The sequence below is a fragment of the Egretta garzetta genome, unplaced genomic scaffold (genome assembly GCF_000687185.1).
Source record: "Egretta garzetta isolate BGI_Z169 unplaced genomic scaffold, ASM68718v1 scaffold306, whole genome shotgun sequence".
Classification (NCBI taxonomy): Eukaryota; Metazoa; Chordata; class Aves; order Pelecaniformes; family Ardeidae; genus Egretta; species Egretta garzetta.
In genome coordinates, this window is record NW_009260131.1 from 654,727 (window position 1) to 671,660 (window position 16,934).

At 34.1% G+C, this 16,934-nt stretch overlaps 1 protein-coding gene across 1 annotated transcript in view; it reads left to right on the forward strand.

The window, feature by feature from the left end:
- Positions 1 to 16,934, forward strand: part of KIF6 (kinesin family member 6) — a 162,050-nt gene that overhangs the window by 42,226 nt on the left and 102,890 nt on the right. Inside the window, 4 exon segments of the mRNA XM_035896974.1 lie at positions 1,850 to 2,056; positions 5,259 to 5,402; positions 7,352 to 7,438; positions 10,908 to 11,011. Coding sequence (XP_035752867.1) covers positions 1,850 to 2,056; positions 5,259 to 5,402; positions 7,352 to 7,438; positions 10,908 to 11,011 — 542 coding nt within the window.

The following is a 16,934-nucleotide window of genomic DNA, read 5'->3' on the forward strand; positions in this document are numbered from 1 at the left end:
TATTCTAAAGCTTTAGCTATTTATAAAGTAGGAATAATAGGTAATTATTTTAAGTTTCCAGCAACAGCTTGATTTAACTAAACGAAAGAGGCTTTAGATGCTTAAATATTTTTTTATATGTTGTTTAAGAAAAGAAAGGTGCATATCTGATGACATGTGGTCATTTGAAATCTAAACTTAGATGTGAGAGCCGTTTAAAATTTTCTGTTCTGCATTTTAAATATATTGGGAACGTCACTGAAGTCATACTAAAGCTGAGCATCTCTAAAAATTGACCAAGAATTTCCATGTGTCTAGTTAAGGAGTTATGGTAGTAGCTATTCCAAATAAATATATTTAAAGTCAAACTTTTTATGAAAACCCTGTCATGCCACATAAAAATCTGATACTGATTTTGCCAAGCTAATTTTTTTATAAAAGTAATGAAAATGTGAAAGTCTAGAGCCTTATAGAAAGTCCTAGTCTTAGTTACACTAGTAGCTATCTAGCCAAAAAAAAAATAAAATAGAAATGGGCTTACTGATGGGGAAGTTGATAAACTCTTGGAGATCAGGAATTATTAACTTTCCTTCCAGTCAAGGTTCCCTTTTCTACTATTCCTCAGTATTCCTCAGCATAGTAAGGCCAGCTGTTTTGCTGATGTACTTGCTGTTAGAGTATCTTGGAACAAGGATGGTTCATAGAATCATTTGGTTGGAAAAGGCCTTTAAGATCATTGACTCCAGCCATACCTGTCCACTACTAAACCATGTCTCTAAGCACCTCGTCAACCCATCTTTGAAATATCTCCAGGGATGGTGACTCAACCGTTTCCCTGGGTAGCCTGTTCCAGTGCCTGAAAACTCTTTCAGTGAAGAAATTTTTCCTACTGTCCAATCTAAACCTTCCCTGGTGCAACTTGAGGCCATTTCCTATTATCCTATTGCTTACTACTTGGGAAAAGAGACTGACCCCCATCTTGCTATAACCCCTTTTCCTACCCTCAAGCAGATCAACACTTCCACCCAGCTTAGTGTCATATGCAAACTTGCTGAGGGTACACACTCAATCCCCTTGTCCAGGTCACTGATAAAGATGTTAAACAGAGGTAGCCCCAACAGTGAGCCCTGGGGAACACCACTGGCTTCCAACTGGATGTAACTCCATTAACCACCACCTTTTGGGCCCAGCCGTCCAGCAAGTTTTTTAAGCAGCAAAGAGTATGCTTGTCCAAGCTATGGGAAGTTTCTCAAAGTAGAGTGCTGTGAGAAACAGTGTCAAAGGCGTTACTAAAGTCCAGGTCCACTACATCCACAGCCTTTCCCTTGTCCACTAAGTGGGTCACCTTGTCATAGAAGGAGATCAGGTTAGTCAAGCAGGATCTGCCTTTCATAAACCTTGTTGACTGGGCCTGATCTTCTGGTTGTCCTGGACATGCTGTGTGATGGCACTGAAGGTGATCTGTTCCATAACCTTCCCTGCCACTGAGGTCAGACTGACAGGCCTGTAGTTCCCCGGACCCTCCCTCCAGCCCATCTTGTAAATGGGTGTCATATTTGCCAACCTCCAGTCAAGTGGAACTTCCCCAGTCATCCAGGACTGCTGTTCAGTGATGGAAAGGGGCTTGGTGAGCACCTCTACCGGCTCCCTCAATTGCTTGGTTGCTTCCAGTACAATTTGTCTAGATCAAAGTTATCCAAATATTTGGCCAGAATGTGAGTGCCTGGTAAATCCTTTTGGGTTCTTGCATGTTTATGACAGGTGTAATAGCTAAAAAATTGGATAGGTGATTTCAGTTGCAGGGTTATTGACTTATAAAAAATAAATTTATTTATTAAATTAACATTGAAGACTTTTCTTTACATTGTAGACACCAGTGAATCAAGCCTCAACCCGATCTCACTGCATTTTCACTATTCACCTCTCCAGTAAGGAACCTGGATCTGCAACTATCCGACGCTCCAAGTTACATTTAGTAGACCTTGCTGGATCAGAACGTGTTGCAAAGACTGGAGTTGGAGGTCACTTACTGACAGAAGCCAAATATATCAACCTCTCATTACATTATTTGGAACAGGTAAAATTGGGATAGAGTGAAACATTTCTTCCTTTACTACATTTCTGTTTAGCAATGTGCAATGTTTTGGAAATCTTGGTTCCAGTATTCAGTTAGTCTTAGGATATTTACTGGAGTTTTTAAAAGTGTTTGAGTGAATAGGTCTTCATTTCATATAACATTTTAATTTAGGAAAAGCTTAACAATTAAACAGTAAGGTTATAGTAGGTATACAGGGTAGTATTTAAAAAAGAGTTTTCTTGTTTTATTTGGAATATTAAAGATATTTACAAGATTGCAGCTATATTTCTGCTAAAAATGTTCTTTGTGATCTTCATTCAAGAATCATTGAACTAAAGTGTTTGGATTTTATTTAGTTCAAGCATTGTAATATGGTAAAATATTGGGCTCTTCTGTCATATGTCATTTTATTCCTCTACCAATGTGAATCTTCGATCTCTTTGAAACAGGAGTTGCCTTTGTTAATATATTTATGGAGTAACTACCATAACTGTTTTTATGCCAATACATCTCATAGATGTAACTGCAATAAAAATGATAATAAATCTCCACAAATCTTTATCATACAGCTGTTGTTACTGAAAAAGGTTTAGCCTGTTGATTTAAGGTATACTAAAACCCCTGTAGTCCTTTCACTGTTGGTTTTTATTTTGCCTATTTGGAAAACACAGATATTGAGAAAGCAGATTCATCCTGACTAATCTTGAAAAATAGTTTTTTAAAAAGAAACAAAGAATTAGTTAAGATAGCAGTGGTGAGTGCAAACTTTGAAGATGAAGCATTCTAGTAGAATAGTTTGGTTAACAGATTATCATTATTAATAATTATTATTATTTCTTTTTCTTAGGGACATTGTTATTTTTCCTCAACTGATCTGATATAATCATTTTCCCTTCCTGACTAGAAAAATAAGATGCTGCATCTGAGGATCCTCATAATTTTTGTGAATATAAGTGTGATGGTGAAGGCTGTTCACACTTATTAATATCTTCTTTTCTAGTATCTCTTTTCTTTCTGCCAGGTTTATAAGCACTGTCTGTATTCCATAGCATTCTTTCCTTTCAGATACTTCTTTTCGGCTTAGTATTTGTGGCATTGCTAAAAGACATTTATGCTTATTTATAAAAACTTAGTGCACATTACATTTATGTCTCCTCATTCTGCTGTGATATTTTGTATTCTAATGCTGTAAAACACCAAGCAAGGTTAAGAAACTCTTGGCAATCAATGAAATCTCTTGTGGATGCTATGCTATTAAATTGCAATCATTGAAGGTTTTAAGTGTGGATTTCAGACCTCAATTGTAAGAGAAATTAAGTTCTTTCTAAGATTGAACACATAATATTGATTTCACAGGACGGTACACACTGTTGCTGTTGACATAAATCTAAGGTTTTTTGGAATTCTTCTGGAGAATACAGTATTTTTTTTTCTAAGGCGTCTTAAAATTTTTTATATACAATAGCAGGTCTGTGAGGCTGTCATTTAGTGGGAGAAATAAGGGGAGGGAGGAGAAGAAAAAATGCTTAACTCTAAAATTCAGATTTATCCTTTTTAATTTATATTCCATTATATGTGTTATTTAGTAAAATTTACAGTTGAGGAAATCCATTAAAACAGAAAATTTTGTGGGTGTCTATATGTGAAAATTCTTTAAAATTACCATTAGGAAATATGACTCATTGTTCCACTTACCGGGAAGAATATTTTTCATTTTTGTGTTTTCTGTTTTTCTGTTAACAAGAACAAATCTCTTAGATTTCATTTTATCTACAATCAGAGATATTTCATCTGTCAAAAGAAAAAACTTAAGGCACAGCAGGTGGCAGTCAGTCATTTACTATTACACTGAATTTTTTTTCATACCCCCCCATTTGTTTAAATTTTACCTTGAAGAAAAATGTCTGTATTTCAGTTGTACTCATGGGAAGTGATAAGGGTAAGTGATTCTAAAATGGACCTCTTCAGAATCGTACAAACTGAACTCAGGATCCTTCTTATTTACTGTATGATTTTCCTGTATCTTCCCTCTGGCTCTTTTCCCATCTTATCTATTCAGATTGTAGTCTCTGTGTGGCAGAGACTGGGAGGCTGCTTATTAATGTATACGCTAGACTACTATGAGCTTTCTACGCAAGATTATAAACAGAGATATAACATATTTCCATCTGTCAAGTTGTAATATACAAGATTTTAAAACCTTGATCCATGAATGGGTTTCCAGATTCCTTTAAAGATAATAATTTTCATATTATGCATTCATCCCTCTCAGGGCTGCCAGTGTAAGATTTATAGTAATAAGAAAATTTAACTTTCTGAAGACTAGTAAGAGAAACTAGTGCCAACAAAAAAGTCACTATGAAACTTTCTGAAATAATAATTTTCTGAAGTGCAACATAAACAAAATATATGCTGGTTTGTAACATTTATTAAAGGAATAACAACTCCTAATCATATAGGATAGCTTGCAGAACTCATATAGCTACAGTTTTTCAGTACAACGCTTAGCCAGTTAACAGTTCAAATATTTTCTAATGCAACAGATCATGGGGTAATCTAGCTTTTTATATAATAATAATTAGGTCCCATAATATAAACAGCTGAGAGGGGAAACTGAGAATAGTAGGTGTACCATTTCCTTTTTGGCCAAGACATATATATTCTAAACTGAATTATTTCTTCGCAGAAGTACATTGTAATCATGCACCCTTTTTACCATTTTCTCAGAAATAAATGTATTGACCCCTCTAAGAACCATGTGCTTTAATAATGTGTAATTTTAAAAGCATGCTTTAGCAAATATTAAGGAATTTTTTACTCACATACTATTCATACTTTATTATTATGATACAAAAAATACAAGGAAGATTTTCAGTAAGTTCCTATGTCTTAGGAAAGTCTGTGGTTTTTAGTTTGTTGTGTTCAGTTTCCATGTTGCTGAGAGGCACTAAATCTAGGGTATAATAAAATTCATTTTATGTCTTTCAGGTTTAGTTCCTACGAAGACATATAAACATGCTGATATTTAAGCTGAAATTATTTCAATAAAATCAGTGGTTTTGCATCTAACTGGGTGCATGAGCATAGTTTTGTTGTATCAGAAGTTTACGTTCCTGAGCATATTGGTTTTGTTCTCCTTCTGTGTCAATCATTAATAGATATGTAAATTTAACAGTCATTTCCACTTTTACTATTGTTTCAGGTAATAATTGCCCTTGCAGAGAAAAACCGGTCCCACATTCCTTACCGAAACTCTATGATGACCTCAGTGCTAAGAGATAGCCTGGGAGGAAACTGCATGACTACCATGATAGCAACGCTCTCTATAGACAAAAGAAACATAGATGTATGTTATTTCCATCTATTTTAAACAAAAATGTTTTCACTTCTATAAAGATCCTGCTCTTTTGGCTTTTATTACAGTTTGCAATTCAAGTGTGTATGCTTTTATTCTTATTCTTACAAAAAAATGTTTTAACTTTGTTTCCAGGAGATACTTTTATCAATGGAAATTGCAGTAAGATATAGGCAAATACTTTAGGAAATTTGCTTTTCTCTAAGTAATCTCAAGTCAAGGAGCAGTTGGGAAACAACTTGCACCTAGTAATGAATTTATTTTTTTTTTTAAATTTACTGTTTTCCTGATGAATAAATCTTTGAGTTATAAAAAGGCATTTCCAAGGAATTTTCCACAGGACATATTGGTAAGATCTATAAGTAGATGATGGATCACACTAAAAGCCTTGGCAGAACTTCTGGAGGGTTCTTTAGAGTTGAGATTTCATTAAGTGTAGACAACTGGAGAGTTCATTGGCTAGGAGAGGGAACTGGGTGGGTTGATTTGGGATTTTTGGAAATTTTTGAAATACTTTCATCTCCCTTCACCAATTTCCTGCACTGGAATTATATGTAGTGATGTTTTCTTATATTTGTTTACCAAAATATGTTGTGATGTAAATACATAGAACCCTGCTCAAAGCCATTTATAATCTATTTATTTCCTGATTTTCTATAACACCAAAGCATTCTAATGCGAATAAACAAGAAAAAAAACCTATTAAGTCTAACACTGTTTGCTGAACTACAGTGGAAAGCATTATACTAGAACCATACTTCATCTAGTTGAAGAGGGTTTTTTTTTTCTTTCAAAAATGGACTTCACTGTTAAATGTAAACCGATTGTTCAGACTTGTAAACATGTAATTATGCAAGCATGATGTCTAGTTACAGATGCAACTGTATAAGTTTGTTAATGAATCTTTTTTAAATATGTGGAATAGGCACCCTTTCGTATATCAGTTCATCAGGTATATGTATCTCACATTGCGATATGGGTTTCTATTTTGGGAATATTTAGCCCAACTAATTTTCCAGAGTAGGCTACTGACAGTTTTCTTGTTCTTGCTTCAACATATACCATCTACACAACAGACCTTCTTCTCCAAAAATAAATAAAAAAGTCCCTACCCTGCTCCCCAAAATCTGGTATGTGCAAGTAATATTAGGACAGTCAATATTGTTAAGCCAATAAGTCAATTATTCATTAGATAGATAGGTCTCTAGCAAGGTCTGGCATGTAAGTATTGGCTGATCTCAAAGGACAGAACAATACCTAGGGATCCTTAATTTCATCTGTGCCCTAAGTGGGAGTACACACTGGTTGTCACGGAGTTTTCTACACAACCTCAGTCTTTTATCTTCTTTAAACCTTCCTGCCCTCCTGCACCTCATCTTAGCTCATCTGACAGTGTTTTATCTGGTTTCACAGTTCTCCTGTATGGGTCCTAGTTCCAAGTCTCCTGGCTTGTTTCTCATTTGTTCTAGACTTCCACTCTTCTTCCCTTCATCTCTTTTCCTAGTTTCTTTTATATATGCTTTTCTAGCCCCATTGTCACAAAAAATTGAATTTTTAATTTTCTCTTTTTCTCATCATTCAAAAGTTTCTATGTTCTGAATAGTATGGCTTTTTTATCCTTTAGTGCCAGCTGGGGACTCATTCGAAACACAGTTGATCAGAGGATTGACTGTGTCAATAAAGTATGTACTATGATTTGACGGTTTTATATGTCACTGTCATTAATATGCCAACCTATTTTCCCTTGAATATTATTGGTTTGTAATATGTAATGGTAGGTTAGTTCTGTAAAACATACAAAATCCAGAAACAAAGTTCAATGACTTCATTAGCAGTCTGTTCTATTTACCCGGTGCAAATCTAACTGAAATTTTTCTTTTGGTCTCTCTTTCTTTTTCTTTTTCTTTTTCTTTTTTTTTCTTTTTTTTTTATGGTTCCAGGAATGTATATCAACCTGCAGATTTGCACAGAGAGTTGCACTTATTAAGAATGAAGTGGTTCTTAATGAAGAAATTGACCCCAGATTGGTGAGAGTTGACTGGGGGCAGAGGGAAGGAGATTGCTTGTTTTAAGTTTTAATAATAGATAGCATTAAAATGGATGTTGAGGATTTTATACTGAATCATCCCTTTAGACTGGTTTTAGATGCAAGTTCCATTTTTTTCTATAAAATAACTACTATTTTTATTTTTTCTTTTGGACAAAACTATAATTAAACTCAATTTAAATAAATTAAAACCCCTAAAGGTTTTCTCAGCTCTTAAGGCATCTGAGGAGCAATGGTCACTTTCATTATCATCTTTGTCTTGCTTCTTTTAGTGTGTTAGTTTCTAAATCATAGTCACAGATAATTGGATGACCCTAAAACTCTTAAAAAATCTACTAAGATTACTTGTCACTTGATGAAGGTACACTGCTGCATTGAAACAGTTCATGTATTAAAAAGCTGAGTCCTTCCTTGAGATTGGTCCAAGGAACATTTTAGCTAGGAAGAAAGAATTCTGTAAAGTTACCATTAGGAAAAAAGGAAGACAAGTAAATGAGATGTAGAAACAGGATTTCCACACTAAAAGCGTTAAGCTGATGTTCACATCCCAAAGAGCAGCAGAGGAGCTCTGCAGAATGGATCAGGGGTTTAGGAAGTACAGAGTAGGACAGAGATAATAACCCACGTTGGTAAAGCACAAAGCGTTGCCACATAAAGAAAAAAGTTTCTTTTTTTAATGTGCATAACAAAAGTGTACTTTATGTCCTGTATGCTTTTATGATATATGAATCACATCGTCACTCTCTTTAATGGGTAAAATTACGACTGTATTTCTGAATTTCTCATGACTAACTTGTAATTACAAGTTTTATGTATTTTGTTCTCATATGACCTTCTGATCTGGCCAGAAAATGCTTTCCTCTTGAAAGCTAGACTGTAGAATGCTGGATTATATAACATAAGAAATATTTGTTGTCTAAAAATTGGGGGGTTAGATGGTTGATTATTTCATTCATTGTTACTTGATGGTAATTAATATATTTCAGTTACTGCTAATGATTGTGCTTTTATTTTCTCTTGTTGTTGAAGTTCAAATAGAATAGGAGATTCTTGTCAGGTTTTCTGCTGGGGTTTTTTATTGTTAGTATTTTATATATTTTTCTTTCCAAATTATTTCTAACAGTAACAGCATCACAAAAAAAAAATAAAAGAGCGGTCAAAAAATAAACAAAAAAATCCAGTAGGCACTGAACAACTTCTTCATTTCTGTCTGTCTGTCGTCTTCTTTCCTATGTAGGCTTTATAGTAGCAAATCATGCAAAACATTTCTTCCATGGCCTTCTTCTTTCCTATGTGAGGTGGAACACATGCAGGCTCCTGAACATTTACTACATCCTGTGGAGCTATACTCCACGAGTTTGGTATGTCTCGCTCTGCAGGATCATTTAGCAAGTAAAGCAAAAGTGGACTCGTGAGAGTTAGAAACCCATCCCCTCTTGTGGAAAAGGCAGGGGAACACAGGTACCTGGGCTTTATATGGCTCTGTGCTCATTGTGGAATTTGTTGCCCATCAACTACCTAAAGTATATTCCTAGGATGCAACGTGATTATTCAGTAAAGTGCTGGATTTACAGGTTTTTTTTGTAAAATCAAATGCCATTTATTTGCAGTATTTTTCATCTGTAAGTTGAATGCATGCTTTGTAAAGGGAGTGCATGATACCTATTGACAGATCTGAGTTAAATCTGACTTGTGTAAACTTTGTTCTTCATAATGGAGACTTCCTGACTGTGTATCTTGCTAAGATGATGAACTTGTACACATTGTAGTTTTTAAGCAACTCAGCTTTGAACCTCTCTTGCTCATGACAAAAGGATTTGGTTTAAAATGAAAACAAAGCTGTTGAGCCTGAATTAAATCTAACGTCATCTGGCATTCATTTAAAATTCAAAATTAAAATATTGTGCTTCTGTAGATTTTTGTTTGTCTTAATAATACTTGAAAGTCAATCTTTTATCCACATCCTGAAAATGGTATTTCTGTTGTTGTCAGATTGAGTTTAATCAAGCTAACAAATTTGAACATTGAACAGTGATGGTACTATCAGTTCAGCTTTCTGCCTCTTTATACTCTAGCCCCAAATTTTATTTTATTGACTCAGTAATGGGCACAGATTACATCAGAGTGTGGCACCAGAGTGAGGTAGCCTAAACTCAGGTTAAAATGTTTGGCCTGTGATATTCCTTGTCTTGCAACATCTGTAATTGACAGTTCACCACCTTAATAGATTCTTAAATAAAATATTATAAGTTAGCCTTTCATACTTTATAATACCAAATATGTTACCAGTAAATTTAGAGTTAAAATAAATCATCATATGTATGTTTAGAATATTTTGATTTTTAAAGTAAAAATACTCATTCAAAGTTTAGGAAGTCATGTTTAAATTTAAACATTAAAAGGAATACAAATGTTTGAAGGAATTTTAACATCCAGTGAAAAGGTGTCATCAATTTCAACAATCTTATTTCTAGAAAGTGTGTGCAATCAAGAATGATTCATTGCTCCTCAAAAACGTTCTTCTCTTGGAAACTTATTTTCCATGTGGAATCAGTGTACTCATATCCATCTAAAAATATGATTGGACTCCTGATACATTTAAGCCATTATAAGGCGATGCATCATTAAAATATGCAATCCTACAGTATGCAAGAACTTGCTCATTCATGTTTTAGACTTCAGGATTTGCATGTTGTCCCTGCTTTGTAGAATTTGGCATTGGGAGGCTAATGATTTGTAAAATATGGGTTTATACAGACATTTTTTCCAAAAATACAGGCTCCAATAATGGGCCATTAGAATTTGAAAATCTGTTACAGTTCTCAAAGTCACTTTCTCAACCTTTACTAATTAATGCAATTTAATTTCATTATGTTGATTTGTACTATTCACTTGTTAGCAACTGTTACATCCTACAATTATGGTATGCTTTATTTCTAATAAAAGTGGAATGTTACATGAAAAAAAAGAAAAGTTAAGATTAAAATACTAAGATATTGTTTTGGAATTTCTGGTTCTAAAGGGAAGGTAAACAAAAAAAGTCAGCTTTGGTGTGTAGTTGTCCTTTCTCTAACAAAGACATCAGTTCTACTTTAAATGTGTTCTCATTACTAACAGGCAAAACTAATGTGTCAGAAAGCTCTTTTTATTCCTCTGGCAAATGAGTTTTCTCTTTTGCAAAAAAATGTTTTGAACTCTTTCTGTACAGCCATGTCTTCTAACACTAGAATTTACTGAGTTTGGAAGACTTTTCTTGGTTTTATAAATGGAAAAGCAAAAAAAAAGTGCTTGATGTATTTAGGGCATTTGGACTGTTTTTACAAAAGAGCTGTTTAAAAAAAGAGAAAACCGAAGTATGATGTTTCCCTAAATTCAACCTTCTAATGCAAAAATCATAAATTAGCTATTAATTTGTAGGTGATGCTTGGTTTATGCCTTGCTGTTTGTAGATGATTGTCCGGCTGAAAAAGGAGATCCAGGAGTTGAAGGATGAGCTGGAGCTGGTGACTGGCAAGCAAAGAACTTCAGAGCTTTCACAAGAAGAGCTGCTTCAGTAATGGCTTACATTGTTTTCATTTTCTTCTTTTGTGGTGATACTTTTCATCAGTTTCTTTGTTGGCATAAATATTTATATTCATCTCAGAGTTTTAAACTTCTCTGAGTGAATAATAAAGTGAAGTTAGGTGCCAGGTTAGAATGGCAGTTTTCCATGAAAAGCTGTATGAGGTTGCTGGCTGTGTTTTTGCAGCCTCAGCTTTGAGGAAGTGAAGTAAAGTAAATGCAAAGGATGGGAATGCCTGTCAGATGCCAGGCAAAAATAAGTGTTGTATAATAGTGCAGAATAAAAAAAAAACCACAAAAACCAGTCTCTCTCAAAACTGGATATATGATCTGAGTAGAATTCAAGAAATATTCTTTGTGCTGAGAAGTATCCTACTGCAGTGTTAGTCTGACATAGGCCAAGAGAAATCTTGCATTTCTAATACACAATTAATCAATGTCTTAAAAGCCAAATATTCAAATTTTTTACTGCACATGCTATTGAAAATGCATGATTAATTCACATAAGTGTTGTAACATCTTACAGCTTTTTGTAACAAATCAGTACAGCATGTAAGAACTTTCTATCTCTATTGTAGAAATATTTACTTAGGTCTAAATGTTCACAATAATGAAATTCCATTCCCAGTTTTGAAAAATTAATTGATTCTGTAGGATGGACCTATTTAATCTCTGTGCCTCATCTGTATAAAGTAAGTAGTAACTGCCTAGAGATTTTGTTTGGTTAGTATACGAATGGTAACTAAATTGAAGCTGTGAGAATTTTTTGTATTATTTTAATTTCTCTTGGAACTAGTCCAGAAGAAAACTGCCATTGCTAACAATGTCCCCTGACATCTAGGAGATTCTGGAGAGATGAGCACAAGCTGCTACCTTGAACCTTGAGTTTCTCATGTAGATTGTTATCATTCTAAATTCTTGGCTTTGATTGTTTTGTTTCGTTTTAATTCAGAAACTAAATGACATCTGTATCAAGGATGAGGCGCTAGATAGTATTATGTATATACTTCTTTTACACCATTAATCTGAGTCATTTTCAACATAGGCAGTTATCAGTATAATCTTCTAACTAGAAATGTCCCTTCTGTTCCTGATGACTTAATACTTGTTTATCCTTCTGTTCAAAAATATGGGAGTCAAATGGACAAAGAACATTACAGGGTAGCACTGGATGTGACAAAATCAAGCCATAGAAAGAAAATGAAAGAAACAATAAGAACAGAGAATTATCTTTCTTTTTCTTTACAAGCAAAATTAAATGTCGTTATTAGCTAGTTTCTTTTTAACCTGACACACCTAGTCCTTCAGAAGATGAGTGACTCTCAGTGATTTTATTCAGATATACTGAAGTAATCTATATATTAATTTAAAGATGTACTTTCCTAACATTATTGTAAAAATCTGCCACATTGATGGTCTTGTTTGCTGTTTAGTTTGTATAGGGAAACTGGGGTTTCGGAAATCATTTGGATTTTTTAGGCCACAGCCATGAATCTTACTTCCTAAGATTTCCTACCCGATTTTTTGCCATGAAAATGGCAGTCTTACAATTGGGAATGGGTTCACAGTTGATAGAAGTTTTTAATATGAATATGCAAAGGAAAACTAGGAACGTACCATCTGCATACAGTTGCACTATAGTGTACATCTGGGAGGCCTTGTTTCAGAAATGTGTGACTAAAAAGTGTATCAGTTGTATGTTTTTCCTTTTTATCTAATATAGCACAATATATAGTGCATTACATTGTCATAAAAGATTGATTCTGAGATCACAGCAAGGAATTTTGCATCCCATTCCTCCAGATAGAAGCAGGGAGGAGACTTTAATGAGTTTCTACCTGTAATAATACACAGGAGAAATAACTTTCGAGGACAATATAAAATTTTAAGATTTTCTTAAAAATTATCATTTATTTATGTTGCCTCAGGCTTGTGTAGCATGTGTGTTCATTGTTCCAGAAATAAGTTCTTTCTTGGAACAAATGCTTTACAATTGAAATACAGAACAAAACTTAAGTACTGCTGACTGAGATATAATCCTTTTCCTGATGATCAATAATAAACAAGAAGGACCTCAAACAATTAACTTTGTCAGTCATAAATGCCATATAATGGCCTTGTTCAAAGATCACTATTTTTAATATAGACTTAAAATGGAAAAACTAATTGGATATACAGTAGGTTTTATGGGTAGCATAGTTTTGAGCAGAGAGCAGAAGATATTAGTGGAGAATAACTGTCATATTCATGAGTCGGGCTGGCTTATTAATACTATATGCTGTAGTTGAATAGAATGTTGAAAGGTAAGTCAATCTTTTTTTACACAGCTCAAATTGGGGAAAATATCAAATATCAGGTTTTATGAGTTTTGTATTTGTATGTATTCTTGCAAGAAGAGTGTTCGCAGGTAAACAACTGATGTGGACTAAGCACCCAAATGAAAATATAATGAAATGATAGTATAAAAAGCCACTACTTCAATGAAAATGTCTTTCTGTGGTTTTGAACACGCGTACTTTTTGAGCTCACTTTCGTATGGCGATAATATTTGTGACCATGCTGGTTTACATCTGTCTGAGCCTCCTGTCTATAAATACCCTGAGCATTTATGAAAATCAACAGATAGCATCTAAGCGTTCTGTCTCCAGTTAAGAGTCTATCAATGCATAACACAGCAAATCTTTATGACAGTTCTGTTTACTGAGACTGGTCATCTGAGTTTGGAGCTACTTGTTATCTGGAGAGTTTGTTCACATTATAGAATAAATATACAAGTAAGTAGTCCAAACAGAAGTGTTGACCTGGGCGAGGGCTGATAAAATCATGATTTACTGTTACTGGAAAAAGTCTGTGTTGCGGTTTGCATCTAGTATTGCATCTATAATGAAACCCAAATAATATTACTTACCAGGAGACATATGGGTTAGAATGTTATGACAGATAGAACAGGAAAAGAAACACGGTATAGGAGATATAATGCAACATACTGTGCTGCACTTTATTTGGAGTTGCCACCCGAGAATGGTTCTTAGGGGAGTGGTACTGTAGGGGGATTCAGAATAATTTTTTTTTTTGATTGATGCTTTTTTAATATGCCCAGAGAGGAAATTATGATTAGGGTTATTATGGATTTCAAATACTATTTAGACGTTTATGCTTAGTTAGGATATCTTCTGTTTAAACTTAAATAAACTGTATCTAGACATGTATATGTGTGTATATATATAAACAATCCAAGTTTACATAGTTCTTTTCAAAATTCTTAAACTTTAACAAAGTCTTACTATGATTCATTTGATTACAAATAAGTAAGTAATACTAAATATGGTCTCATCAGAAATGAATGTGTTCTAATTCTTCTTATTCTGATTCATCATACATATTTCAAGGGAGGTCAGAGCAAAATTAATCTTCTGAAAGCATTCTGTGCCAATTTTTTTATTTATTCTTTAATTCTGAACACAGATGATCAAAAATACAAAACATGTCAATGAAAACTCCATGAAATAAGTACATATTAATTTTCTTGCCTCCGCACAAGTCTTTATCTCATCCACTTTTCAGTAGAAGATGGATGCCAAAATGAAGCTTGGGTGCAGTAGTGTATGTGTAGATCCAATAATGGTTTTTAGTCTAATAAAATGGTCATGGCGATGCATAAGTTTTTTGCTCTCTACATATGTTGCAGGAAACAAGTGTTAGTGACTGCCCTGGAAATAAGTATTATTATTATGTTAAAATGGTATTTGGAATGTTTCTTGACTTAGTAAGAAATGCCAAAGATTTCTTACAATAAGGAGCTTCATTCCACTTGTTTACTTTCAGGGCATTCAAAATGAAATCAGTGGGGCTACCAAATGCAGTTAAAATCGCTAGATGTTTGAAGTTCGTATGTGAATAAGCTGTAGTTCATTCTTTGTTGGTTTTTTTCCTCACTTAAATCAAAGAAGCATCTTCAGGGACTTTTTTTTAATTATTCATTTAATGTAAGGAAAAAAAAACATCAGTCAAATAGACTTTCCTCGTAACCATTACAATGTCACATTTTCATTCACTGTTTAAAACAAAATGGAAAACAAATGCTCTTGACTTTTCTCGTGAATGCTAAATTATGATAAAACACAGCTTATCAGTCATGTGAATAAAGCTACAGCTGTCTGGAATTCTTAGTTCAGAAATCTGTGTTAAATGGTAAGCATTTACATTACCTGCTTTAGCAGGGGGCTTGGATTAGCTGATCTCTGGAAGTCCCTTCCAACCCCTGCCATTCTGTGATTCTGTGATTACTATGTCATATTTTTTATTTTATTATTTTATTCTCATAAATGTTAAACATACATGAATACTGCTGCTCTCATTTTATTTATTTAAAAAGTGCAGCATAAAAAATTCAGCTAGACTACATAAGTGGTTCAGAATGTAGTTCATAAAATGCTTCCAAAATCTGAATTGCTTGCTTTGGATCTTACCATCTACTTCCTCAGCTGTAAAGGGCTGATGTCTAAATATTTCTTTGAGCTGGAGAATTAGTTTCTTGTTTAGAGAGAAAAAAAAAAAAGGAACACTTTGGACTTTTTTAAAAAATATAGACTATAACAATACATCCCAAATAGAAGGAAATTGTACTCTCATAGGCTTCTCTATTATGCTTTAGAATAGAATTAAATGGCATTCAATTTTCTTTTTGAGAAGCATGCCAAAAGTAAAAGGGAGAGTCCTTTTTGTTTGAATCAGTTGGGATTTTTTTTTTTTTTTGTTATAAATGAGCTCACTAGCAATTTACAATGTGTGCCCAGAAAGTCAGGATTTCAAATCAAGGTCCTGTATTCCAGAGCACCCACGCTTCCAAAGTATTTGCCAGCTGGAATTCTCTAGGAACAGGACCGGAAGTACTGGCTTAGCACTTTAATTTATTAATAACTTTACCTTATTTCTTTCAGATACATATGTTATTACAGACGCTTCTATTTTTTACTTCAACAGTCATACATTGTTCATCTTACTCAAGTCCTGGATTTCACATTACTTCTTTCTGTCTTTCATTTTTCTGTTTCAACATTATGACATCTGTATGCTATCATGGTATTAACAGTATTGCACTGTTGTACAATATAGAGCTTTAACAGTTACTCATACTTAAGCTGTTGAGCAAATGGTTTCATTTACAAAGCAGAGCAAATGTTCTTATTTGCTGATGTCAGTGTTCAATTTCAGTTGCAAGGTGGAAGAAATAGAAGCTTATTACCTTGCCTTATGTCAACACAGCTTTGCAGACACTGGATTTGTGTAGCAGTTAGCAGACTGACTGACATAAGCTGTGTAGGCAGTAGTCAAGAGAAGAGAAGCTACCTTAGCTGTCGAGTAAATATCTCACATTAACGTCTAGCTTAGATGCCTGACTTAGAATGCTATTAAATCAATGTATTTCTCTAGAGGGCATTTTTTCTCTTACATGTTATAAAATCTATGGTGACAGCACAGGAAATTCAGATTCCTAGCGCAGGTACCTAAGCTGGATGCTTAAAATAAGTGTAAATACTTTTTTTGGTCTTCCTATTTCATTGCAAGGTGACTGGCCAAAGAAGTAGAAAAAAATTCTTATATAATTTAAAAGGATCACCTTTTACATTTAAATGATTGAGAGATAATTTAAAGTTATTTTTAAAGATTAGAAAGTTTGTTTTACCATGGAGGCTGGGGCGGGGGGGAAGGGAGACTACATACTATGTTGTGTTTTCTAATGTTCAAAAGGATACCAGTCATCTAATGTCACATGGTTTCAGGAAAGATAATTACAGAATCACAGAATGGCAAGGATTGGAAAGGACCTCCGGAGATCATCTAGTCCAACCCTCCTGCTAAAGCAGGTTCTCCTAGAGCATGTTACACAGGACTTCCTCCAGGCGGGCCTCGGA